Below are 25,750 nucleotides of genomic sequence, written 5' to 3'. Positions count from 1 at the left end.
CTCAGCACGTGTTCCCCGTTTACGTACTGTAATGCCTTCCATAATGTCGCTGTTGTACCAGCTGCTCCGTGACAATGATCTACAATCAATATGGATCGACTTTTAGACAAGGCGCTTAATCAATGAGTCGAACACCGAGACCCTTGAGGACACTAGGATTGGTTTCACGCCCTCATGACCTTCCATTTCGCATCGTTAACACCAGCTGCGCGAGAGACTGGAATGGATGGTTTAGGAGATACGCTAGCCGTACTATCACTAGCATCGATGAACAGGAGAGGTTTCTAAAGACATATTTGTAAGGTTTATTTAATAAGCCTTTTTGGCGTGGTGCCTGTCATCTCCGTTCTTAAGCTTAATCTCGCTTAATTACCACGATGCTATAAGTTGATAAAATATAATGTTGTGACAATGCTACATGATAATTTACATGGTTATAATCCTAAGATTGTAAAGAGATCCTGATGACCCAGAAGACTAGAGACGCGGGTTGCACCTCTGAGGTGACCACGGTAATACATGAAGGGTATCTTAGTGACGCCAGCACCTGAAATAGGTTCAGTACCGGCCAATCTACTAAGCTGAACGACAATACTCACAAGATCTCGTAATTGTCCCTGATAACGTGCTCTCTGTCTCCGAACGCGACATGACATCCACCCTACACACAGTCACGCACAAATGAGAAGGCGACACACAACATACATTAAATTCAGATACTCACCAGATGCTCGCCAGCCTTGCCAGGCACATGAACTCCTCCGGGCTCGACGCGCGCCACAGCATGACACAGCTTCTGCCCGCCGCTCTCGCACCCGCCCTCAACGGGCCTGCAGCCCGGCGGGACGCGCCCGTGGCTCGTGCGCACGAGCTCCATCGCGTTCGCGTCGTACGGCAGCAGATCGTACCTCCCCATATGCGCGATCTCGCGCCCAGCGTACGGGACGCGGCACGCGTACTGCGCGCCGAGGTGCGGCGCAATCTTGCACGGGTGCACGGAGCCGTCGTCGAGGATCGCCGAGCCAAAGTACACGGGCGCGCCGCCGGCGTCCTCGCACGGGGCCTGGCCGGCCTGGTCGGGGCCGGGGAAGTAGGACTGGGGCCCGAGGCCGATGCGCCGCCCCGAGCCGATGCCCGAGAACGGGGAGGCGTTGCGGGGCGAAGGGGAGACGTGCATGTCGTGGGTGGGCATGCTCATGGGCGTGACGGTTTCCGGCTGGGGGATTGGGGGCGAGTAGGTGCTACTGTCTGGGGGCGAGTAGGTGCTGCTGTTGTAGGGTGCACGGGTCGGGTATCCGCTGCAGCTGGTAGACTGCGGGCGAGAAGCGTACATGATAGGAGGAGGCGGGTAGGCGTCGAACGAGGACGATCGGGGGAGCTGGGGCATGTCAGGCGACATGGATGGGGGATATCTGCCTGGTGCCGATTGATTGTGAGACATCGGGGATGACATGAGCGGCGGGGGAGAACTGCTAAGCTGAGGAGGGACAGGGGGAACGTAGAAGCCACCCACGCCAGAGGACTGGGGGTAGGGCTTGCCAAAGTTGTAGGGTGCTTCGTGGTTGTACATGGTCGTTGGATCGAGGGCTCTGCTGGTAGAATGTGGGTTTCTGTCTGGCAGGACTGCTCTTGGTAGCCCCGGCTTATATACGATAGCTGACCGCCGCGATCCTAAGAAGCGCCGCCCCCTGGCCTGGAATGAGGTCTGCAACTGGGCTGGTCTGATCCAAGATTCCAGGGCTGTGCGCAGTCCCAAACAGAACGCATTGCAAGATAGGAATGCGCCAACCGGGTGTAGGGCTCGGGGTATGAACTGAACACTGTACGCACCTGACGCCTAATGTTAAAACGTTCGTAAATGAACAATCATGAATCCAAGAGTCTGGATAGTCTTCACGACGTTGGAGGTCGGGGATCAGAAGCACTCCACTTCCATGCTCGGTCGCCGGAAACAGAACTATCTGGGATCGTCGCGAGCCCAGAATAGCGCAGATTGGACTAGGCGGGCGCTTCTCGATCGGTGGCTGACCACCTGGAGGGTGACAATGTGAAGGGTAATGCGATTGTGAATACAAACGTAGTGGCGTGTTCATTACACAGATGTCCGTATTTATATGACTCATCCAATATCGATATCATGCCTGCAACAGCCAGCGTCAACAGACACAAGGCGGGGGAATGGGCGCAGCGTACCAGGTAGTTGTACGACTTTCGATCGTCGCACCGCTCCAAATACTCTCGCTACCCCCCAATCAGCATCCAGAACGGGCCTTACGAGAACCAAGCTCACATCTATCAGACCCTCTATTCGCTTCTTGATGTTCTGCGGATTCGGCTGAAAGCGCACCGACAGCTGCCGCGTCACCTCATTCACCAGCTCGTTATGTGTCATGTGTTTCCGGTCCTTCATCACCCGCACGATGCACGCCTCCGTCTGGTGCGCCCGCTCCTCGTCGATCCGGCCCCTCGTCTCCTTGCGCTCCTCGTTCGTCTCCACACGCGCAGACACCGTGCTGATCTTGATCCGCTGCATGGGCGACGAGAACTCCACGTTGAATGAGAACGAGTCCGACGCGTGCACGTCCCGGCTCGGCGGGTGTTTCTTCAGGATCTTGTACTTTGCGCACGCGAGCGACTGCAAGTGCCGCTGCAGCTCGACTTCGGGTATCAACGTTGCTGCCTTGATCTCCTGTATGGCCATAATCCATCAGCAAAGGCCCATATGAGCAAAACAACACAAACCTCGTAAGTCAAGAACTCATTCTCGCCCAATTTCTCAAACAGGAGAAGAATGACCAGTGCAAACGTCGACACGTTCAAATCGTGCTTCCTGTTCCTGAACTGAACCCGCACGTCCGCGTTCCCAAGCGTAGGCTGCCACGTCAGCCGCCGCCCCGAGTGACGCGAAAAGTAGAACTGCTCAAAGGACTTGCACGCCCGCGTCAGATCATCCGGGAACACACAACTAGCCGCTGAATACGACATCGGCCAGAAGGTAGAGGTCATCACTGTCACCGAGATCTCCACGTCCGGCGGCTAATCAACAAGGGCGCCTATTAGCATCCGAAAGCGTGCCGCATATCGACAGAACGAACGCACCGTACTAGTCTCCAGGTACTTGCGATACGCCTGCATCGTATCCGTCGATATTTTCATATCCTGGAACATACCCTCGAGCTTCTGCGTAAACTGATAACCGCACTCGACCTTGAGCTTCGCAAGCATGCCCCGCTCGGCATCATCCGACACTGAGCGGCCGAGCAACAGACGCTTGGCCAAGTGACTCTTGTAATACCGCTCAAACGCGTCCTTCTCGGTGATATACCGGAAGACGGTGATAGTCTTGTCCAGCACGATGTCCACCTCCGTGTCCGTTTTCTGTGATAACTCAAGTTAGCTGGTGTCGATAACATAGGAGGGAAGAGCCGCATACACCCTTCAGGCCCTTTTTCAGATTATCGTCGATGAACAACGAGATGAACTCGGATGCCTTCTCGTTCAGATTGATAAAGTCCTCAAAAGCCTAAAAGACGCGCATTCGTTAGAACTTCTCAACGCGCAGCAGCGAACGCACCTCGTTTAGCGTGCCCTCAATCTCGCGGTTGCCGTCAAACGACTGCTTCCAGAGATAATCGAACTTGTCTTTGAGATCCAACACATCCTGCACCCATTTCAGCGCCATCGAGAGCATCTGCGACCCAGCCGGCGCCTCGCGGGCCTTGCCCTTGCCCTTGCCCTTCGCAGCGTCCTCGACGTCCGCGTCGTCGTCGGCGGCAGCCGCTGCAGCCTGCATCGCGTCGGCGGCAGCCGCTGCAGCCTGCATCGCGTCGGCGCTGGTCGATGCCTGATTGATCTCCCGCCCGCGCCGCAGAATGGAGTCCTTGAGCGCGCGGCGCAGCGTGGGCAGCCCGGGCGGGACCATGGTGAAGAGGCGGTAGAGCCGGCTGAGGTCGTCGAGCCTGTTCAGGTCGATCAGCGTGTCGAGGCCCGAGTTGGGCATCGTGAGCACGGCGACGAGGTTCGGCGTGAGCAGGTGGTTTTGGAGGATCTGTTGGAGCGGTGCGGCGGTCTGTGCGGAGAGGTAGTGGTGCGTGCGTGCTTGTTCGGAGTCGAAGCGCGATTCGGCCTTCACCACCACCACCACCACCACCACCACCAGGCGAGAGATGTCAATGGGTAGTTCGGAGAGATGGGAGGACGACGCACCCGGCGGAGGTACTCCGGCGCATCGCACGTCTCGAGCAGCGTCTTGCCCTCCTCGGCATAGAACCGCTCGCTCGCGCGGAGCACCGCGGGCTCCAGATCGCGCTTGTACACCGTGCGCCCGTCGCGGTCCGCGCGCAGCTGCAGCAGCACGTCGACGCACTCGCGCACGGCCGAGCGGTTGATCGGGAACCCGTCGCGCTCGATGCGGATGAGGCTGAGCACCGCGTCGACGACGTGCGCCTGTATTGGCGGGCGGATGATGTGCTTCAGGAAGAGGTCGAGCCCCGCGTCCCAGATCTCGGGCACGTTGTTCGCCTTCGTGTACACGCGGTCCTGTGGTCCCGCACGCAGTCAGTGCGCGGCGGCGGCGGCGGCGGCGGCGACGCAGCCGGTGCACGAGGGATGGTGATGACGCACGCACCATGTACTTGAGAATATCCCTCAACTTCGACATATTACTCGTATGATCGTCCCACACCTTCCTCATCGCCTTCAACAACTGCTCCCCCTCCTGACTCTGCTGCGTCGTATCCCCCGCGCCCATCCCCGCCACAGCCCCCGCCCCCGCCGCGCCGCCCCCCACACCCACCCCGCGCGCCTGCGGAAACGCCGGGAAAATCTCCGTCCTCGCCAGCCGCTCCACATTCTCCGCAACGAGCTCGCACACACCGCGGTACAGCATCTCGCCGTGCTTGTGCAGCACCATATTGTACCCGAACCGGTGGTTCTCCTCGAACGAGAGCCGCGACGCGTTGTGGTTGTGGATCTCGCGGATGTTCGCCGAGAGCTGCGCCCAGGTGTCGTCCATCGACACCTCCGACACATGCTGTCGCGCAGCCGGCCACGTCGAGTGGAGTCAGAGCGTGCAAGAAGCGCATGAGGCGGTGGAGAGTCACCTTCTTGGGTGGTTTCTGCGGAACAGACGGGTTAGCATAAGGACCTCCCAGTACCTATAACTCGTATGGGCTTCCTCACGATTTTGGTTTTAGTGGTACGTCGTGCTGTGCTATACGCTCAGACAAGATCGCTTTTGGTCTTGGAAAGTCGGGCATACCTGTCGCCATCGTAGCTTGATCGTGTAGGAAGTCGGAATCTCGGATGCAACGCGTCAAGTCGATCCGTCCAATGGCAGGCACACACAACGCTCCTATTACGTGTATTTACTCTTGTTGAATTCAGAAGCTCTTGGTAAACACCTGTCAACATCCTACACTTGTCGTAAATATATTCATTGGGGGACAGCCGGCTCACTCCCTGACTTCAAGAGCAACACGACAACACTACTGATACATCCTATCTGACATAAACTACAGCTTACCTAATTACAGTGCAGATTGCGAGTACAGGGAGAAAAGAAAAAAAGTCCAAACGAATGCATCAAATCTCATAACAAACGTACCCCTCCCCCTCCTCCTCGCCATCGTCCACGTCCTCCCCACCCCCGCCCCACGGCCTCCTCACAAAGCTCAAATCCGAGCCAGCCAGGAACCTATCCGCCAGAGACTTAAACGACCGCCCCGACTCGGCCCACTGCCCGCCCCACCGCTCCACCTCGCCCATATACTCCTTCGCCCTCCCACGCGCGTGCTCAGAGCGCGCAAGAACCAGCTCGCTCGCATCCGCCATCCATCTTAACCCAACCTCCTTCATCTCCTTCGCGCGCCGCTGGGCGTGCGCGTTCCGGCGGTAAAAGTTATCCTTGACGTTACGCAGCTGCGCTTGGGATTTCTCCATGGCCATGTCGATGTCCAAGTCCATGTCCTCGAGTGCCGGCGCGGAAGCAACCAGCGCAGCCGAGTGCTGCAGCACCGTGCGTGCGTTGCGCGTGATGGCGCGCGTGAGTTCGTCCAACGCGTCAATGATGTCCTGCACGTCGGTCCGGCGGACCGTGAAGCCGGGCCCCGCGTCTGGGGTGCCCGAGAGGACGGGGCTGATGGCTTTGCTGAGGGCAGAAGGCACAACGGAAAGCGAGGAGGGCATGTCGGGGGCGACAGAAAGCGACTTGGGCTTGGAATCGACCGAGAGCCCAGTCGAAGCAGGGACCTCGATATCAGTGGTGGGCTTGACGCGCTGGGCCGAGGATTCGGGCCCACGGTGGCTGAGCGCTTCCCGGGAAGGTGAATGGGGATGATGGTCAAAGACCGAAAGCGCGGTGTCCTTCAGCGAGGAAAGCATGAGAGCCGTCGACGGAAGTCGTCCGGGGGGAAGGGTAGGTACCGTATGGTCCAATGCGGGGCTCAGCGACAGAGGTGGACTGGCCGAAGGCACCAGTGTCGGAGTAACTACATCCTTCGTCGAGCGCATTAAGGGGTAGCTCGAGCGTACCACAGTTCCAAGGATCATTGAAAACAAAACGAATCTGCAGGAAATTATTAGTAAAGGCGATACGTATTGAGGCGGGCCACGTACAAGATGAGCGCCGAAGAGTTCTTTGCAAGCTTGAGATAGTTAATTTCGTTTGCCCAAAGTTTGTCAAAGGCGCGGAGAACCTGCGAAGACGGCATCCTGTAAATGAAGGTTTCGTCCACAACGTCTCTGCCATTCGACATCATGAGGAAGTGAGCATCGAACGGGACATGCATCCCGTCCCACGCCTGCCTCGTGCGAAGTCGTGTCGACGATATCGCATTGAGATCGTCACCCAAAGACGTGTAGATGGGGAGGTACGACGTGTGGTGAGGAAGCACGGCGAGTTCAAAGGGCAGGGAGATTATCGCGAGCGAGGCGTGCTCGGGTGCAACGGCGTTGTAACACTGGCCAGCACAGCGGTCAGTAGAAACAGAACGAGAAACAAACAAACCCACGTCTTCGCTGCGCTTGCCGGTCTGGTCGACGACCCTGATGACGTTGGGGAACGACCCGTTGTACGTCCTCTTGCATGCATATAAGTACCGCGTGTTCCCACTCAGGCTCTCAAGGGAGGTGGAGAGTGTGACACCGGCGCCGGCGGCCGCCTGCTGCAACAACCGATCGACCAGAGCCCACTTGGACGCAGTCGAGAGACCATAGAGTACGATGTCGAAGTCGGACGAGACGGCGAATGACGGCCTCGACTGTGGGATGGGCCTCGAAATGGGCGCTGGCACTGGGACCGGCACTGGTGTCAACTCTGCTGGTGCGGGGTCTAGCACGGACTCAGAGACCTCGGGCGTGATAGGCGGGCCCGGATCTCCGGCCCGCTGCGCATCGCCGGCGTCCGAGCTTAGGCTAGAATAAGCTGGCTCGGTTGGAACGAGGGACTCGGAGCACTCGGTGTCCTGCGACATTGGCTCCTGCGACGATGGTTCCTGCGAAGACAGCTCCTGTTCGCTGAGCTCGTGTTCGTGCTCGAGCCCGCGTGCGAGCTCCTCCTGGAGTTCATGCAGCTCATTGGAGCTAGTCAAGGGGTCTGGGAAGGACAGACGGAGGTCCCGGGAAGCATGTAGGGAGCCGCTCCTGGATGCGGAAGCGCTGAGGGTGCCAACCATGCTCTGCTCCAGGCCCTCTCTGACTGCCTGCTCCTCCGCTTCGTCGATGGGTGATGTGGACTGCTCGAGGGTGGGGAAGTGTGGGCGTTCCTCGGAAGAGGAGACGCCGGCGGGCGAGGCGCTGGTGAGCGTGGTGTCGCCTTCGCCGTCGTGAGCGCCGTCGACAAAGCCCTCCCAGCCATCAACATCTGCGTCTCCGTCTCGGGATCCGTCGTAGCTGATGGAGGAGCGGCGTGACCTAGAGCGGGATGGGGCATGATCAATGGCAATCTCCCTGCCTGAGAAGATCGAGTCAGTATCAGACTCGCGGCCACTGGCTATGTCTAGCCACTCCGAGTCGGACGAGTCGTCGAGGTCTACGGCGTGCAGATTAGCATGGCGGTGGTGGTTGTCGGTGGTGTGAGGGGGGTCCTTTGAGGACTTTGACATGATGGTTGTGTGTGCCAAGGAACGAAAGGGGCAGGCCTTTTAGTACGCAAGCGCTACTAATTTGGCAGTGTTTAGGGTAAGCGAAACCTGCACTAAGCCACGTTCACACGGCCCCTTTGATACACCCAGAGACTCTTCCAACAGGGGGCTCATATGACCAGTCCATGACCAGCCTAGTCGACCTCCCCCACGACGTCCTAACGATAATCTGCCAGCACCTCTCCGCCGCAGGTCTCCTCTCCCTATCTCAGGTCTGCCCATCCGATTGTCTTCTGATCGCCGAACCTGTCCAATATTGATGGAGCCCTCCCTTGCCTATGGACATACCTGATACGCCCTTGCCCTGCGCAATGCAACACACCATCGATACACGTAGACATGTCGTGGCCTGTACAAAATAGGCTGCGATGACTATCTCTGGCACTCCCTCCTCCGCAGCATCAACCTCCCACTTGACATCTCCCCGGATACAGACCCACGCTCGCTCTCGGGCCGCGACACTAAGGCGCTCGTCGTCCGGGCGCTCAAGCTCGACCGCAACTGGCGCCGGTCGCGTCCCCAGGTCCGCAGGGTTGTCCCGCTCATTGACACGCCAGCAGACACGTTTGTCGATGAGCTGGTCTTTCTTCCTGGCTCTCAGTGGCTTGTTACCGCGCAGGTAGCTGGTGGCGTCCGTACGCGTGTCACGCTGTGGCTATTGGGGGACGTAGATAAACCTCTTGTTGTGGGATCGTATGACCTGAGAGGCCGGCCGAGGTCTTTCACTGCTTATTTGGACTCTGAGCGCAAGGTCGTTATCATCTGCGGTATTATGATGTGGGATCGGCAGTCGTTCGTATACATCTTCCTGTTTGGAAGTGGACTAGCAGCTTACGGATGCTATTGCTAGGTTCATCAAAGCACACTCTATCAACATAGATGAGTGTGATCGAGCGATCACTCCCGTCGCTACCATATACGACACTGAGGTCTCTAAACTACCCCATCTGGGTATGCTCTGTTCCGTTTCTGTTCATAAAGACACCATCGCCGCGAACTTTGTCGTCATGGGAGGCGACACCTCCAGTAGAAAGCAGACGGAAAACATACTCTTTCACAACTTCATGACCAACGCGACTCTCATCACCAAAACGCTAGTCCCTTCAGTGCGTCCCTTCTACATGTATCGCATCTAGTGGCTCACGTGAAGAAAAGTTCGCCGGATCTCACAGCCTACGTTTCACACACAGCCGCTTCATCACGGCGACACACCACGACGACTTATTCGGAGAGGTACTCGACATCTCAAAGATCGCGTCCTCGTTATCCGACGCCGCACCGTCCAAGGATGAATACCCTTTCGCTGCCCTGCAAGACAAATTGTCGCTCACGTCTTTCCTCCTCCAATCCAGCCACCACATACACATGGACTACTACCTCTCCGTCGGCACTCCTCACCCTTATCTCAACAGAGACATCCTCTGCGCTCTCGCCTTACCCTGGCCCGGCTCGTCCTACCCCGCCGCAGACCTGTACCAGCTGAACCTCCGCACCGGGGCACTCGACAGACACGAGCACTTTTCCGTCGCCAACTCCGAACACGTCATCGTCAACGACGAAGTGCACCTCGGCCCCAGCGGGCGGAGGGCCGTATGGCTATGTGGCCGCGCGGGAAACGCGACCGTGATGAAGTGGGCGTGCGGCGGCCGCGTCGACGGCGAGGAGGTGGCGGGCCGCTCGTCGCCTATGATAGACACGTCATCGGGGCTGCCGTTTCGCGTGGAAGAGTGTCATAGGCTTGCGTTTGACGAGGCGACGTGCAGGATGTGTGTAGCTACGCATAGTGGGTGTTTGTATTTGCTGGATTTTGCGTGATAGACTGAAGCGTGTATATGTCTTTGCGAGGGGGCCTCTGTTGTATGGCTCTGGGCTACCTTGCAGAAGGGCCTTACTTGAGCGAACGTATTCGGTTTAGCAGAGGCTTGCGCTGCGCTGCAGTGACCACTCGAGAGGCTTCAGGCACTATGAATATGACGAATATGTCCGAGTAGAATTTGTTTCCTTACCAGACTACTTCCAAAGCCCTCTCTCATTTCGGCGAAGAGCATCTGGCCTGCCATAGCATCCTCATTTACTCGTATCAGTAGCTGCACTCATGGTAATCTCAAACGCGCTGTAGGCTGCACGAGCAGCAGGTTCCCGTAATAGCCCCTGTAGTTTGTGTGACTCGCGGCAGACGTGAGGAAAAGTGCCGGCATCCACGTGCGGCTTGAGCTTGATTTTGTACTCCAATCGCGATCTACTCACTTCGCTCAAGAAAGCTGTTGTGTTCTGCAGCGGGAGTTCTCTGGTCAGCTGAGCTTTCTCATAAAGAAAACCACGCACGGGCCTTCTCGCTACTAGTACAAGGGCCGACGTCGCCACTGAGGACGACTGAACACCAACACCTTGCAACTTGAGGACACACCCCTAGACCCTTTCAATCCACGTCATGGATCAAGAAATACAGCGCTTCGTGCAGGCCGTCCTCATCGCATGGGAGCAGCCGTCCTCGGGGCTGCAGCACCAGGCTCTAGACTACCTCTCCAACTTTCAGGCAAACTCGAACGAGACGTGGAGGATCGCGCTGCAGGTCTTCGTGGAGGGTGGGCCGGAGGGTCGTGTGCACCCGGCCCAGGCGCGTTTCTATGCGCTCAGGATGCTGGATGGTTATTTCGATGATAGGTGCGTGTCTTCCTTCTTTCTATTAGTGTTGGCCTCTTTTCTTTTTGGTACCTTGTGCTCGGTCATATCACGACTAGCCCTCATTATCTTCTCTCCCGGACAGTACATTGGATTCACGGACATCTTGTCTGACCTATCCCCTTTCTTTGCGCATACATCAGGTTCGAACCACTAGACGAAGATTCTTTCTGCACCTTACAGCAAGCTTTTGTATCATACATTCAATCAGAATACGTTCAAGGATCTGCAGAATCTAATGCCACTTGTGAGTCATCCTGACTCTGACTCCTCCCCTTCGCCCCGCGCGCCACTCCGTCAAGGCGGCTATATGCTAACGCACATCTCTCCACTCGCGCCCAACACCAGTCCTACGCAACAAATTCTCGCATACACTCACCCTCTTCTTCCTCTGCGCATACATCGATCAATGGCCAACCTTCTTCTCCGACCTCTTCACGCTCATCTCCGCCGCCGCCGCCTCGCAGTCCTCGCAATCACAATCGCAGTTCAACCGCCACGTCTCCCTCCTGCTCTTCCACCTCATCCTCGAGATCTCGGGCGAGGTCGCCGACCAGACGATGAAGTCCGCCCGCGCGTTCACCCAGGCGCGGCACACCCGCGACGCGCGTGTCCGGGACGCCGTGCGCGAGCGCGACGCACCGAGGATCAACGAGGCGGTGCTCACGATTATCGCGGACAGCACGGAGCGGCTGTGCGTGCTCAGGCAGGCGGGTGGGGACACAGGGAAGGAGGTGGGCCAGGCGGAGGAGCTGGTGGATTGGGGTGTGCGGACGTATGGGTCGTATGTTGGTGTGTGGTGTCTGCGCTTTCGATTTCTTGTTTCCCGGTTGGCTCATGTAGCGCGGTGGGAATGGTAGGATGGATCGACATCAACCTTACCGTGACGCCAACAAGTGTCCCGCTGCTGTTCTCGCTCCTGTCGGATCCGTCGTTACCCATACGCCTCGCCACCTCCGTCAGCCTGCTCCGCGTGGTCTCCAAGGGGCTCAAAGAGCCCGAGGACAAGCTGCAGCTTATCAAGGTGCTCTCGCTGGGGCAGGTCATCGACGCGCTGGAGTCCAAGACGCGGGAACAGCAGGCCGAGCGCGGCGCGGACACGGACGAAGGCGAGGAGTCGTATCGCGAGGCGTTGGGGCGGCTGCTCAACGCGCTTGGGCTAGAGCTGCACAAGCTGACGGACGACAATCCGAAGCCGGAGGTGGCCGCGGAGGCGACGCAGCTGCTCTCGCAGATTCATCCTGTGCTTCTGCGGTTTATGGCGGACGAGTACGATGATACGTGCTCTACTGTGTTTCCGTTGCTTCAGACGATACTCGCTGGTGTATGTTTGTTTGCTTTTTCTTGTTTAGCGTGGTTCGGGCTGCTAAGGTTACGTTTTGCAGTACAAGAAGCAACAAAAAGTCTCATCAGAACCTATAGACGAATCAAAACGGTCGTTCCTGTCCGCGCTGCTGCAGGTCATCCTGCAGAAGATGAAGTGGGACGGCGAGGAAGACCCGGCCGATTTGGACGAGGATGACATTGGTGCCTTCGAGACGCTCCGAAAGGTATTGCTTTTCGGCATCCTTTTAACTATAGACGTGCATGGCTAATCTTAGCTGTCAGGATCTCCGTACATTCTTGGACTCCATCCTTACTCTGGATCAGGCGCTTGTTACGGGAGCGGTAAAGTCACTAGCTTTGAACATTCTTGGAGAGTATCAGGCTGGTATCGCCCAACCCTGGAATCAGCTCGAGCTTGGTGTATATCTCGTGTATATCTTCAACGAAATTAACAAAAGTACGTTCTTCATCGCGCATATACTCTGTTTGCTAATAGCTTTACAAGGCGGCGCGAAAGGCCGTGCCGCATACTGCCAGGGCCTGAATGTGCCGAAGGAGCAGCGCAAAGACGTCGACTACTCGAGCTTCCCGTTAACAGATCATGGCGAGATGATGCTCGCGCTGATCCAGTCCAACATCTCGGCGTACCCGCACCGAACGGTCGCGATGCAGTTCTTCGAGACTGTCGCGCGATACAGCGATTTCTTCAAGGTGCGGAAAGCGTGCATCATGCCCGCGCTAGAAGCAATGGTGGACAGCCGGTGATTTTTTTCGTTCTACGTAAATCTTGGCGCGCTCGCGCTCACTCGGGATAACAGGGGCGTGCACAGCTCGGATCGAACTGTGCGCTCGCGGGTGTACTACCTCCTGCACCGCTTCATCCGGGAGGTCAGGAACGATATCTCGCCCGACGTCGCCGTCAACCTCGTCGACGGGATCCGCGATCTGCTCGCGATCGAGGTCGAGCTCCCCGCGGACACGCCCGAAGAGGAGATGCTCGCGGAGGCGATCAAGAGCCCCGGGCTGTTCGACTCGCAGCTGTACCTCTTCGAGGCCGTCGGCACGCTGCTGTCGCTCCTTGGCAAGTCGCCCGAGCAGCAGGCGAGCATGCTGCTGGGGATCGTGACGCCGCTGCTCGAGACGTTGTCTGTGAATCTGCAGGCCGCCAAGGCGGCTGCGCAGCGGGCGCAGGGGCAGCAGGTGCAGGGGGCGGATATTGTGCCGGTGTTGAAGGTGCATCATACGATTATGGCGCTGGGGAATATTGCGAAGGGCTTTCCTGATTATCCGAACCCTGTGCCGGAGGGGTATGCGCTCCCGCCGCTGGATGTGTTCAGGGAGGTTGCGCAGGCGATTTTGGTGTCGCTGGAGGCGTTGAATGTGTACAAGGCTGTTCGGGATGCTGTGAGTGTCTTGACCTGTTTTATTGAGGATAGCCTAAGCTGATGGTGGTGGGGTGCGTGTAGACTAGATATGCGTTTGCGCGGATCATTGCTACGACGGGGTCGAACGTCATTCACTTGATACCGCCACTAATGGCGAATCTCCTCGCGCACTTTGAGCCGTCGGAGCTGGTTGACTTTATGAACTTCATCGGGCTGCTTATACATAGGCTGCAGGTTAGCCGGTCGCTTTGTGACGCTGGATAGTGCCTTGCTGATCTGGCGTCTCATTCGCAGAAAGAGCTGTTTGACGTGTTGGACCAGCTCATCGGGCCGTTAACATCGCATATTTCACAGATGCTGACGCAGCCCGTTACGGGTACGGACGATGCGCTGTCCCTGGCCGATACGAAGCGGGCATACCTTGGGCTGCTCACAAGCATTGTTTCTTCTGATTTGCATGATATCTTTATCTCGGAACGTGAGTTTCAAGTTACTATTACTCGCAACGCACCACTAAAAGCTAACAATATGTTGCGTACAGGAAACAAGAACTCACTACAGCCACTGTTGGAGACGATGCGCAATCTGGCCGAAGACATGTCGGAACCCAGCAGCCAGAAGTCGTCGTTCTCCTTCTTTGGCCGGTGCGTGCACGTGTGGTGCCGGTCCGCTAGCTCGACAGCAGAGGCGAATGGTCACACGAGTCTGCCCGGGTTTGAGCAGTTCGTGTACGAGTCGCTGATCCCGACGGCGTTTGGTGTCTTATCGGCGCCACAGCTGAACGTCAAGGATGGGCAAACTGTTACCGTAAGCACGCGTTCTAATCTTCTGTCTTTGTACATGGCCCTTACGGATGATGGCGACGTCTGCTAGCTCCTGCACGAGATCGCCAACTTCCTGCAAACAGTGTGCAAAACGCGGGACGCAGAGGCTTACGATTTCCTTGCGAACCGGTATCTTCCGTCGCAGGGCTGGCCGGCGGACATGGCGATGGAGTTTACGACCAAGATACGGGATCTGGACAACAAGGCGTGGCGCAAGTGGTTCACGGACTTTATCCGGTCGTCGCGCTCGCAAGGGGCTTCGTGACATGTGCTTCGACGGCTTGTTATGACGCGAGGGCGTTTGTCGAAGCTTTACTTTATTCATTTCTTTGCTCATGATGCTGTACCCCTTGTGCTTGCTATATCATCTGCTTTATCGCATGCGTGTTTCCCTGGCGGCTGCTTTTTGCCGCTAGTATGAGATGTGATATGTTATCGCTTTCTGGTAATCTTTAATGATGTAGCATAAATAAGTTCGCTCACGCAAGTTGAAGCTAAGCGCTGACCGTTCCCCGTGAAAGATGGAGCGCGCGACCTTGCATAGGCGTTATAATTAGCCCCTGTCTGAGAAAACAACGTTTCCGTTACGGAGGCAGTCAGGGTGAGCGTTCTCTTCAACATGAAAACAGGGCGGGGCGCTTTTCACATGGCAGTCGCTCTCGATAGCCGGTGACATGAACTGACACCGCTGTCGACGTCAGCTTCCCCATTCCCGTCGATCACCAGACCCCAGTCGACTGCGCTCCCCCATCACTTATATACCATCACTTTCTCCGTACGTCCCCCTCCTACATACGTTCTGTCTTCCAGGTTACCCCACTGTCGAGCAGTCGAGATGGGCATTAAAGATACCCTTGACACCCTCCTCACCACCGTACGCCTTCTCCTCGCCTCCTCAGACCGGCACACTCTAAGGCTAGGAACCGCCGGCCTCGCTCTCCTGGTCTTTGCGCGATATACCCTTGGTGGAAAGAAGAAGGGGTCTGGCAAGGGCAGGCTCCTTAGCGACCCACGGACCATTGCGAGGCCGCTGGAAGGAGATGGGCATGAGTTTGACGAGTGGGATTTTGTCATTGTTGGTGGGGGTGGGTGCCTTCTGCTTCTTGCTACGTTTGGCGTAAATACGCGCGAATTTCTTACGCCTCTTGTGCACAGGGACCGCTGGATGTGTGCTTGCCGCTCGACTCTCAGAGGACCCCAAGCTGCGCGTCTTGCTGATTGAGGACGGTGGAAGGTATGCAAACACTTGTTGGATGTCCCCCAGATTCGCGTTTGCTCATGTGTTTGCGCTTTTGCGACGTCTGCTCGTGAAGTGGGAAGACAGTGCTTGAGTCGAGAGTTCCGTCCGGTTACTCCAAGCTCTTCCGTTCCAAGTATGATTACCACTTCTACACCGAGCCACAGCCGCACGCGGGCAATCGCAAGACCTTCTGGCCTAGAGGTGAGCGTGCTGCATCATCTTCATCCAATCGCGCTCATATATCCTCGTAGCTCGTATGCTTGGTGGATGTATGTGTTCTCTACTGGGACCGTAACTGTCGTCGCTTATTCCGCCTATAGGCTCCTCCATTAACGCGCAGATGGCCCAATACGGTGCTCCTTCCGACTTTGACGAGTGGGCACAGATCATTGGCGACGACTCATGGTCGTGGAAGAGCTTAAACAAGTATGCATCAACGTTCAAGATGCACACTCGCGCGGTTGATTGAAACCCTCTAGGTACTTCCGCAAGTTCGAGAACTTCAAGCCAGATCCGAAATACCCGCACATCGACGCGTTGCAGAGGGGAACCAGTGGACCAGTCACTGTCGGATATCATTCGCATACGTACCCTGGCGCCCCCCTGTTTGTGCAGGCGGCAATGGCCGCTGGTATCCCGTACAGCGGAGACTTTGGTCTCGAGACCAGCCTCAAGGGAACCAACATGGTGCGTCTTTGCTGCTCGCTAAATTGCCTCTGTATGTTAGAGCTGACCACCCCCGTCAGATCTGTATGTGCCCGTCCAACTCATAAAGCGTAAGCTAACGCATGCCTCAAAGTGTCATATGTCAACTCTCGCAGTGAGCGCGTGTCTACGGAATCTGCCTACCTCACCGACGAGGTGCTCGCTCGCCCGAACCTGCGCGTGCTCACGCGCGCTCGCGTCACCAGAATCCTGTTCGACCGCGAGGTTGATGGCGCGCCGTGCGCTACCGGCGTCGAGTTTGTCCGCCTGGCGGAGCCCCGCGGCAGGAAGTGGCGGGTCAAGGCGCGCAAAGAAGTAATTCTTTCGTGAGCACCCTCCGCATGATCCACCTTCTCTCGGGGATCTCACAAAGCACCCTTGCTACTAGCGCTGGCGCCGTCCACTCCCCACAGATCCTCATGCTCTCGGGCGTTGGTCCCGCTGAGCACCTCGCGCAGCACAAGATCGCCTTGGTGCACGACCTCCCCGGCGTCGGGCAGAATCTCGTCGACCACGCGGCGTTCTATGTCCGCTTTGGCGATAAGATGAAGGCGGGGCTCTCGTTCTCGCAGCCGTACAATATCCCGACGGCGGTCAAATTCGTTGCTAGCACCGTGCAGTATCTGGTCACTGGTACAGGACGCCTCGCCACGAACGTAAGTTCCGCCTACTCCTTTCTCCTTTCTCCTTTTCTTTTCCCATCGCTGAACGCTGTGCTGCGCACCGCAATAATGACCACAGGTCGGCGAAGCCGTCGCGTTCATCCGCTCGAACGACCCCGCGCTCTTCCCCGAGAGCGAGTGGCCGGCGCCGATCGAGGACGCCAACTCGGGCCCGGAGAGCCCCGATATTGAGCTCATCCTCATTCCCGTGCCGCTGGCGCACAACAAGTACTGCACCATCAAACGCGGCTTGGAAGGGTACACAATTATCGTCACGAACCTGCGCCCGACGAGCGCGGGCTCGATCAGACTGAAGAACAGCGATCCGTTCGACGCACCTCTGATCGATCCCAAGTGCGTGTCACGTCCCCTCTGCATTTCACCGCCCAAACCACACCGCATTCTTCTCCTTACCTCATCATCGTACACTCGAGCTAACGGACTGTGAACGCACAGCTACCTCGCGACGCAGCACGACGTCGACGTGCACGTCCGCGGCGCGCGCCTCGCGTACAAGATCGCGCACACGGCGCCCCTCACGCAGATGACGGACACGGCAAACACGGACCGCATCCTCGACAATCACTTCAAGGACCTCTCCGACGCCGAGCTCGCACAGGTCGTCCGCGAGCGCGTCGAGACGCTGTACCACCCCGCGTGCACGTGCCGCATGGCGCCGCGCGAGCAGGGCGGCGTGGTTGACAAGGATATGCGGGTGTATGGGGTGAAGGGATTGAGGGTGTGCGATGCGAGTGCGTTTCCGAGGCTTGTGTCGGGGCACACGGTACGTTTCTTTGTTTCTTTCTTGTGATGGTTTGGACGACGGTTGCTGATGGATTTTGGGGTTGAAGGCTGGAGCTGTTATTGCGTCTGCGGAGAAGCTTGCGGACGAGATCAAGGCTGAGTATCGTTCGTCGAAGGCTTGAATGCGACTCTTTCCCCCGTATTTCATATGTCTTCCAAAGAAAATAGGTTATAACCCTTCTCGAATGTATTATACTGCACATTCACTAGTTTGATTCGTAGCTCGTTCCTCTTTTACACTCAGGCGTTACACAGCTAACTCGTTACACTCATCTAATACTTATCTCAAGTCTCAAACCTCACGGACTGCACCCTCCGACCACTCGCCTGAGCGTTGAGTATGGTGTTCGACAGCGGCGAATTCCAGAGTTCCCATTTCGACAGCGTTAGATGTCCCTCCCCGAACTCGTTTGGCATCGAATCGTCTAATGCTGAGTAACATGATCGGGCCCATCATGTCGAGCACAAAGGTCGGCAGCATGTAGCCCACAAATGGGCTATTGAAGTACGGTGGCTCATGTAGAGTGTGAGCAATGAAATAATGACATTTGAGGTGACGAGTGGCATCCCGCTTACCAACGTGATACTAGGTACAGGGAGAAATGTAACTGCCACCAGGGTCCATGAAAATGACGCTCTGCGAGTGAGTTGATCAGCAACAAGATCGAGTTGAGATATCGGTTCTATCTCACATGAAAAAGTAGAACACATGGTCTCGTGTCATGATGGCTATCAAGGTGCTAAAGCTCCATAGCGAGTCGCCGTGTGGCTGAAGCATATGCTTGAAAACTCGATAGAGCACCAAGGCAAGCAGGATTATGTCGTAGACGCATGTAGCAAAGTTGCTTGTGGCTATCAACGTCGAGACTGTAGTTGGAAACTCATAGTGGCAAACGGCCGGTTGTGTCGATATGGCTGAACACCAAGTGTACGCGGCCATCAGTAAGCCACACTACATGAGGAACTTAGATACTCTTACGATATGCACGTGCGGTAGCTGCGTATGGCAGGAAGGCCGCAATACCGAGCGCTTGGGCGATAAAAAAGCAGGTGGCCAGGAATATGAGTATGCCTCTAGACCTGTCGTACATGGCATACACCCTGACGCCCATCATCACTGCGATGATAAAATTTTGTAGCGCAACGTAGACGGTTGCTCGTGACGGTTGTGCTCACCGTTCAAACCGACTATTTGTGCGAACTCGAGTGGACCTTGGCCTACTATTGCAAATAGCACACCTGAAAGTGAAAGAACGTCAGGACCGAATAAATACTCGTTTCTCTCCTCTTACACCTGTGGTTTAGTCAGAAAGGATGACAGAAGATAACCTTCAAGATCAGAATATTGCTCGGGTTTACACCTAAGGTGCTTACGTCTGCAGAATGGGAAAGTAAGTAAGACGCACAGCGGATGCAATAAACTGGTATGTACAGTCGAAGATGGAATGAAGATCCAGACTGAAAGACGATAAGTCGTGAGGAGTTAAACTTGAATCTGAACAAGGCACATTCTATAATATAGACTGACATATATTGCAAAGGCTGTCAAATTATAGATTTATTAGTATCTTACAAAAGTGAAGATTCAAGACTAAAAGTGTGCATACAGGACTTCGAACAATGAGCCGTATGTGAGCTTTCGCATTCAGTCAGTTTGAGTGGTTAATTAGTACCGTGTCGCAAAGAATCACTCACGAGACCATATAGTATCATCGAACCCTTAGAGTTCCCGCTTTTCTAGATGTCATTTAGACACGAATGCAAGGGATTGTACAATAACTCTCACCCATATAAGGTCCACCTATTTCAGTGATATCGGGCGGTAAGTGACCTGAGTAAAGCGTTTCTTCAGGTAAACTTGCCTCTTGGTCTAAATTTAGGACTGATGGTTCACGTTAGTTGGTGGCGTGCACCATAGGTCTCGATGACTTACGAATCCTGTAGGGCACTAGAACCGACATTGCGACTGCAACATGTAATATGTTATAGCAGGGGAATGTGGTAACGGCGCGGATAAATACTGACAGTTGGCGTAGTTGCTGACTTGCAAATTCCATAACACTGAAGGGTCCATGTCCACAGAGAATATGTAGATACAGTGAGGTGATATGAGGGGGAAACCTGACGACTGACCATGCTCACACTTTATACTCCTAGGTCGCATCCAACGGAGGCCGCATGGCATATGTACGGAAAATTCCGCGTTCCAAGCTTCCATTCTTTGTTCATCAATGTCTTGCTAGATGTGTACTTGTTCGGGTCTCTCCATTACACCTATTCTCACCCTGTCACGAGCAAAAATACAGGCTCGTCTATTTCTCACCTTCTAGCTCAGTATCAGATCTATCACCATCGCTTGGATCACAGATATGCCCATCACTTGGACGGCAGCAAGTTTTGTGCTTTACAGCTGAGATTCATGGGTCCCATTCCTTGTACCAGTGGCATTGCTCCAAGTTTATGTCCGGACTTCCCTATGTTTTGATCGGCTCTCCTGCAAGTCTCGTAGCGTTGAAGACCAGATAGATCATATGCGAAAGGCTAGCTACAACAAAAGGCAAGAACTCTGGTTATACGAGAGCATCTTGGACAAGGTCGTTAAGACAGCGCTTATATTCAAGACAAAGATCCACACTTCCAGTACGAATACAACTACATATTTATATTCAGCGAGAACTGTACATGTTACAGACTAATTATGAACTTTCAATACGTTTGTAGCACTCCGAAATTTAATCGATCCGTAAATAGTTCAAACGGCCGTGAAGGTACTTGCAGACCTTTCACCTGTGCATTGGGAACGGCCTTCGACTACAGCGAATTGAATACCATCCATCTCCACTGTCCAGGGTTCTCCGTGTTCGGCTTGTTTGGCGTCAAAGCGTCGAATACTGAGAAACATGATCGGGCCCAACATGCAATTCCCAAAGATTGATATCGCGTTTGTGAACACGACCCATAGCAAAAAGGTCGCCTAAGTTCGTATGAGATTTAGCCGCTCTGGTCATTTACAACTCGGCACTTACCAGTGATACAGAGCGCATAGGGAAGTAAGAGATCATTTGGACTATCCAATTGAGGGACGCACTAGCAGAAACATCTGTGTTAGCTGAAAGCATGATGGCAGACGAGCATGCAACGAAGTGACTTACATAAGAAAATAAAAGACGTGATCTCTAGCCACGATGGATAGGAGAGTGTTTAAGCTCCATAGTGGACCACTGAGACCGTCTCTGAGGCTCACGATCATACTATAAACCACCATGAAAAGCAACATGACTTCGTTGGCACAAATTGCGATAGCGCTCGCAATAACAAGCCAATCAGCATAAAGGGGGAATGTGAAATAGCAGACTCCTGGTGACTCTTCCGCCACTGTCGTGAGGAAGATGCTTAGCAAGGGAGGTGGGTTGGGAACTAAGTCGAACGAACCCACGTACCAGTAACACCCATGGTGACCAATAAGACTACGGTTGCGACAATGTTGAGAGTTTGCGTAGTCGCAAAACAAGTGCCAAGAAACACTAGTACTCGCCGAGACCTGCCGTACATCGCATACACCCTCGATGTCATCATCGCTGTCAATCAAGTTAATTCATTAGTGAAATGTGCGCTATGAGGTCATGCGCTTACCACTCAGACCGAAAGTGAGAACTGCGGGCAGTATAGCCATACTCATAGAGACATTGGCCAAACCTTTACACATAATTTAGTAAGATATCAAATCTAGCATGACTGGAGCCCCTTACATCTACACAAGACGTAGTAGAAAGTTTAGCCATAACGGCGTCAGTTGTTACGCAGGAACGTCTCCAAGGAAACACCTCACGCCTGCCGTCCGTCAAGTTGTTAATTTTAAGTAGATGCCTCGTGTAGAAGGTGCGGCGCTCACGTTTTGACTGAGTTTATTGTTGCCCAGCATCGGAACTAGACGTTGACACGCTGAGATTTGAGTTGCATGGAGTTAAAACAGCGACTTACGAGATACAAAGCTACGAGGGCGTATGAGATCAGGAAGAGCCAACAAGATCTGAACGCGAACCAAGTACTCACATAGCTTGCAATATTCCGCCGTAGGTAAGCTTTTGTACGCTCCGTTAATAAAACAAGGTACACCCGTTTTTACAATACCTCACTATTCCGTATAATGTCATGGAGCTCTTCGAGTTTTTGCCCTTCTGCATAAATCGCAGAACAGGTTCGTTGGTTATGCAAGAGGTGTAGCGGTGATACTTACCCATACGAGATCAATCTTAAAGCCATCCGAGCGGGTGTATTAATGTAATCAGCTCAAAGAAACTCGAGGAACTAATCAATTGGAAGCTTACCTCTTGATCTAGGTTGAGGACTAAGAAGGGGATGTGATATTAGTTGTGAGCTACGGTACGGATGAAGGACGTGTGACTCACGGAATCTGTACACAGACAGAACTGACGTTGCAACTGGATAGGAAGGTTTAGAGGTCATACGTAGCTGAAGTCAAAGCAATCCTCACGGAGGGCGAAATCAAACGTCTGCGCAGTCTCCACTGCAATGGTGACTGAGTTGTCGGACATCGTAGTACACTGCACAGAGGGCTTGGAAGGGAGCGCTGATGTTAGGGGAAATCGGCAGCTTATCGGAGGGCCATCCCTTCAGTTTGTAATCCTTATACTTCGTATCGTCTTGAAGCTGTGTCCTCTCATGGTAAACTCGGGGGACTTTAAAACGAGGCATCGGCATGCCCTCACCAGGCTCACAGTTCTATCAACTCTGCCGCTCATACCGTTCACAAATACCCTTGTGACCACATCCAGATACTATAATGGGCATCAGCGGCGTGGACATCTGACATCTATTCGTACCTGATAGCCAAAAATAATACCCTCAGGATTCAATGGACTATGAGCGCTGAGCGTCAGTCTGACCGCTCACTGTCACTGTCAATGGGAAATGAATTAACGAGGCTTGCGCCACACAGCTTAAATGGGCGTACGCTGACGTTGAAACGTTGATTGTGGCTGTAGGTCTTTGCTGTGATCGATCGTCCTGACAGTGGGTCGCCGGTATCTCGCAGGTGCCGGTTAGCACTGATTGAGCTAACAGCGCGATTGATTTGTAGGGCTCGAAGTATAATATTAAGGATTCCACCCATTACCACTGTCAAACCCAGACCCGGGAACAATGTGCGCATGTGCTTACCAGCCAAAGATGAAGTCCTCCAGATTTCATCGAGGTCGGGCGAATTCACCTTGTAAACTTTGTTACCACAGATTACTATAAGGAAAATGTCGTGGAGACACCCATCGATGGCGACATATGATCAGTTGATGATCAAGGAAGCAGTGTTATAGGTCGGACAGTCACATCGTGGTATTCGCGCTCTGTCAGTTTAGGTGCGCAGCACAGCACTTCGGAACATTCCGAAAGCTTCGCCCTCCGAATCCGAGACAAGGTGCCCCTATCTTGCACCTCTGCTATCCTCACGGCGGTGATACTCACCAGTCCTCACCGTCTCGATTGAGCTTCCTTCGCGCCTCATGTAAACACCAATGGCCCAATGGGCTTGCTGTGGGGTGTACATGTGGCGAATGCAATCACATGATCGTGGGGCAAAATGTGGCTCACCCTCTGACAGGGTTGGAGCAAGACACAAACAAACACGGAGATATACATATAAAGTGGGTAGCTCGAACAACCGTCCCCTTTCACACACCCTTTGAACACGTTCTCTGCCAACGTTACCAAGTACTCAACTCTGTATTACCGACTCATCTACTATTCGATAAACCATGGGCGGAGGCAAAGGCGGCTCCTCTTCCTCTAGCGGAGGGTACACCTACACCGGCTCAGGCACCAACAGCCAGGTACTCTCCCTCCTTGCAGTCCTTCGACCATCGCACGTTTTATGTTTACGCACGCCATAGGGTAATCACTACTGCTCTCGCGACTACGGTGACTCTGGTTCTGGTTACCACTACTCCAACACGTAAGTTTCTCTCGGTGCTCTCGGCAAGCCGCCAGTGCTGATAGTGGTTGGCCGCCAGTGCTGATAGTGGTTGACCGTCAGCGATGGGAGCTACTACTACAGCAACCCAAACGGGTCCACGTACTATGACAGCGGTTCTGGCTACTCTCAGTACACGTCTCCCAGTGGAGACACGACCAAATCATCCGGAAAGTGATTGTAGGATATTAAACTGTATATTCATGAAGTAGCACCGGTTAGCAGAGTTTGTACTATGCAGTTGTATAACAAAGCGATGGGCACGCCCCCGAATATCATCTGGCTGCCCCTAGAACTTCAATCCGCTCCAGGACGGACACTAGGACTTGTCTTCAGGCTCACCGCCGCTCCCAGACTTCATCACGATAAAGTGGGAACTCCCTAGCCTCATGTTATCCTTATGTTTGAGCCTATCTGCTTCTTCCGTCGAAGAAACCCCAAAAAGCGCGATAGGTTACGACATCGACGGACTGAGGGGTCGGCGGAGACAAAGTACCTTCCTGTGGGGATCTTCAGATCTCAGATCAAAACGCGGGGCGCCGCTCTCATTAATTGCTTCCGAGACGCGTCGACGCGTTTCCCGAAATCAAGTCGCGTCAGAACTGCGTGCCTGCCCTCTTTACGCACGCCGCTACAAAGCTGTATGAAGATAGGGGCATTTATCACAGGACAATGCTTGAATTTCTCGTACTCGCGAATACAAGCTAGGGTTGATAGTCGCGCTCAAGGATGTGGATGCCCCCAAGGAATGCGAGGTTTCATCATCATCCCGACGAGGGTGAATGTCATAACGCATCTTTCAGGCGCAATGGCATTCCCTCAGCGCGGACGTTTCCTAGTCGCTCGCTACTATCGGGCTCACACAAGCGTGCCAAAACGCAGCCGCACGGGCATGCCACCAGACCGGTGCCAGTGGCCACATCAAAGAGACAAACAAACAAGGACCGGGCCGGAATATAAAAGGCGGCAAACATGTCGTGCTGCCTTTCTTCACCAACCACTCCCGTTAGCATCTTCCACCCATCACTACCACTCATCTCATTGGGCACACCATGGGCAGAGGCAAGGGAGGCAGTTCTAGCAACTCTTATACCTACACAGGCTCGGGAACCAACACCCAGGTACACTTCGCAGTCTCTTTGCGCCTCGTCTGTTTTATTAGGCTCACCACGGGCTTTGTGTTAACTCATATATAGGGCAACCACTACTGCTCTCGCGACTACGGCACCTCTGGCACCGGATACCACTATTCCAACTCGTACGTTCATTTTGCCTTCCCATGCTCGGAAACGACCTGACCACAATCCTATCGCAGTAACGGAAGTTACTACTACAGCAACCCTAACGGCTCGACGTACTACAACAGCGGTAGTGGATACTCGCAGTACACCTCCTCCAACGGGTACACCAACAGGTCGTACGGAAAGTGATGGTGGAGCAGGATGCATGATGTCCTATCTGCGCTGAGGATACGAAATGCATATCGTAGTCTATTAATTCTGATGCTTAATGGCGACCTTTGACAAAGTGTGACCAGATAGTCAATGAACTCGAGCACATCGGTACCCTTCATAGTCTTACTCGTGCAATGCGTTCCCATGCTTCGGAACGTACTCGAATATTCTAGGAACTTCGTGTGAGTTCTGATGCATTCTGGGATCAGCAACGCAATAACAGAGGACGCGTCCGGCTGCATGTTGCTCCCGATACGCGTCAACGCGTCTGCGTCATCCCCTCGTCGCGATTTACATAAGGCCGTGTTCCTTTTTCCTTTCTTCCTTCTCGAGTTACCAACAAATGAGCAACTTTCTTCAGTACCTCAGCTTCGGAAAGCTTGAGTCATTGATGAACGTGAACCTTGCGCATGCCAGGACGAGCAACCAACTTTATTGGAATGGGCTCTACTGGGCGCTTTTGACAAAGAGTAGGAATTGTTGGGCAATCAATTTGTAGCCGCCCTCTTTGCTGAAACCCCGCCCGACACCCTCTTCGGAA

The 25,750-nt window shown here is 54.5% G+C and overlaps 9 protein-coding genes across 9 annotated transcripts; 5 read left to right on the top strand and 4 right to left on the bottom strand.

Annotated features, from left to right (window-relative positions):
- Positions 1–595: 595 nt before the first annotated feature.
- CONPUDRAFT_39948 (uncharacterized protein) lies at positions 596–1,126 on the bottom strand (the record flags this gene model as incomplete). Its single annotated transcript, XM_007767049.2, has 2 exons — positions 596–661; positions 725–1,126. Coding segments are annotated over 2 exons (468 nt in total), but the record flags the coding sequence as incomplete, so codon positions are not given.
- Positions 1,127–2,039: 913 nt separating this feature from the next.
- Positions 2,040–5,035, bottom strand: CONPUDRAFT_119268 (Cullin-domain-containing protein). Its single transcript, XM_007767538.1, has 9 exons — positions 4,628–5,035; positions 4,207–4,539; positions 3,575–4,126; positions 3,434–3,523; positions 3,100–3,378; positions 2,743–3,036; positions 2,291–2,689; positions 2,194–2,241; positions 2,040–2,141 (listed from the first exon to the last, which is right to left on the bottom strand). Exons 1-9 carry the CDS (start codon positions 5,012–5,014, stop codon positions 2,136–2,138), a joined length of 2,388 nt encoding a protein of 795 aa, XP_007765728.1. The 5' UTR covers positions 5,015–5,035; the 3' UTR covers positions 2,040–2,135.
- A 2,551-nt stretch (positions 5,036–7,586) lies between these two features.
- On the bottom strand, positions 7,587–8,102 carry CONPUDRAFT_49856 (uncharacterized protein; the record flags this gene model as incomplete). Its single annotated transcript, XM_007767071.1, has 1 exon — positions 7,587–8,102. A coding segment is annotated over one exon (516 nt), but the record flags the coding sequence as incomplete, so codon positions are not given.
- A 164-nt stretch (positions 8,103–8,266) lies between these two features.
- Positions 8,267–9,956, top strand: CONPUDRAFT_150910 (uncharacterized protein; the record flags this gene model as incomplete). Its single annotated transcript, XM_007767537.1, has 4 exons — positions 8,267–8,353; positions 8,479–8,933; positions 8,992–9,247; positions 9,297–9,956. 4 exons carry the CDS (start codon positions 8,267–8,269, stop codon positions 9,954–9,956), a joined length of 1,458 nt encoding a protein of 485 aa, XP_007765727.1.
- Positions 9,957–10,572: 616 nt separating this feature from the next.
- Positions 10,573–14,623, top strand: CONPUDRAFT_51044 (ARM repeat-containing protein; the record flags this gene model as incomplete). The annotated part of the gene is made up of 12 exons (XM_007767142.1): positions 10,573–10,805; positions 10,967–11,070; positions 11,172–11,615; positions 11,684–12,147; positions 12,209–12,373; positions 12,432–12,606; positions 12,655–12,871; positions 12,968–13,553; positions 13,616–13,768; positions 13,829–14,012; positions 14,076–14,341; positions 14,408–14,623. The coding sequence occupies 12 exons, from the start codon at positions 10,573–10,575 to the stop codon at positions 14,621–14,623; spliced, it is 3,207 nt and encodes a 1,068-aa protein (XP_007765332.1).
- A 570-nt stretch (positions 14,624–15,193) lies between these two features.
- CONPUDRAFT_150908 (alcohol oxidase) lies at positions 15,194–17,891 on the top strand (the record flags this gene model as incomplete). The annotated part of the gene is made up of 12 exons (XM_007767536.1): positions 15,194–15,443; positions 15,514–15,592; positions 15,672–15,799; positions 15,850–15,867; positions 15,919–16,024; positions 16,078–16,285; positions 16,345–16,352; positions 16,420–16,629; positions 16,692–16,959; positions 17,045–17,319; positions 17,422–17,749; positions 17,817–17,891. The coding sequence occupies 12 exons, from the start codon at positions 15,194–15,196 to the stop codon at positions 17,889–17,891; spliced, it is 1,953 nt and encodes a 650-aa protein (XP_007765726.1).
- Positions 17,892–20,521: 2,630 nt separating this feature from the next.
- On the bottom strand, positions 20,522–22,532 carry CONPUDRAFT_142393 (uncharacterized protein; the record flags this gene model as incomplete). The annotated part of the gene is made up of 14 exons (XM_007767535.1): positions 22,509–22,532; positions 22,265–22,383; positions 22,179–22,211; positions 22,098–22,117; positions 22,007–22,021; positions 21,906–21,947; positions 21,823–21,851; positions 21,751–21,761; positions 21,658–21,696; positions 21,403–21,465; positions 21,210–21,347; positions 20,922–21,144; positions 20,796–20,856; positions 20,522–20,743 (listed from the first exon to the last, which is right to left on the bottom strand). Exons 2-14 carry the CDS (start codon positions 22,323–22,325, stop codon positions 20,522–20,524), a joined length of 957 nt encoding a protein of 318 aa, XP_007765725.1. The 5' UTR covers positions 22,326–22,383; positions 22,509–22,532.
- A 1,047-nt stretch (positions 22,533–23,579) lies between these two features.
- CONPUDRAFT_16064 (uncharacterized protein) lies at positions 23,580–23,921 on the top strand (the record flags this gene model as incomplete). The annotated part of the gene is made up of 3 exons (XM_007767022.1): positions 23,580–23,615; positions 23,676–23,737; positions 23,819–23,921. Coding segments are annotated over 3 exons (201 nt in total), but the record flags the coding sequence as incomplete, so codon positions are not given.
- An 886-nt stretch (positions 23,922–24,807) lies between these two features.
- Positions 24,808–25,185, top strand: CONPUDRAFT_150906 (uncharacterized protein; the record flags this gene model as incomplete). The annotated part of the gene is made up of 3 exons (XM_007767534.1): positions 24,808–24,876; positions 24,952–25,013; positions 25,071–25,185. The coding sequence occupies 3 exons, from the start codon at positions 24,808–24,810 to the stop codon at positions 25,183–25,185; spliced, it is 246 nt and encodes an 81-aa protein (XP_007765724.1).
- Between the last annotated feature and the right edge of the window lie 565 nt (positions 25,186–25,750).

This window comes from Coniophora puteana (genome assembly GCF_000271625.1).
Source record: "Coniophora puteana RWD-64-598 SS2 unplaced genomic scaffold CONPUscaffold_3, whole genome shotgun sequence".
Taxonomy (NCBI): Eukaryota; Fungi; Basidiomycota; class Agaricomycetes; order Boletales; family Coniophoraceae; genus Coniophora; species Coniophora puteana.
The sequence above is the reverse complement of the archived record's forward strand: the minus strand, read 5'-3'. Positions and strand labels throughout refer to the sequence as shown.

Bases quoted from the DNA above. Each gene is read 5' to 3' on its own strand.
- CONPUDRAFT_119268 (XM_007767538.1), bottom strand. From the start codon at position 5,014: ATGGACGACACCTGGGCGCAGCTCTCGGCGAACATCCGCGAGATCCAC. The intron at 4,127-4,206 runs GTGCGTCGTCCT...GTGGTGGTGAAG, and splicing joins CGCCGGAGTACCTCCGCCGG to GCCGAATCGCGCTTCGACTC. The intron at 3,524-3,574 runs GTGCGTTCGCTG...CGCGTCTTTTAG, and splicing joins TTGAGGGCACGCTAAACGAG to GCTTTTGAGGACTTTATCAA.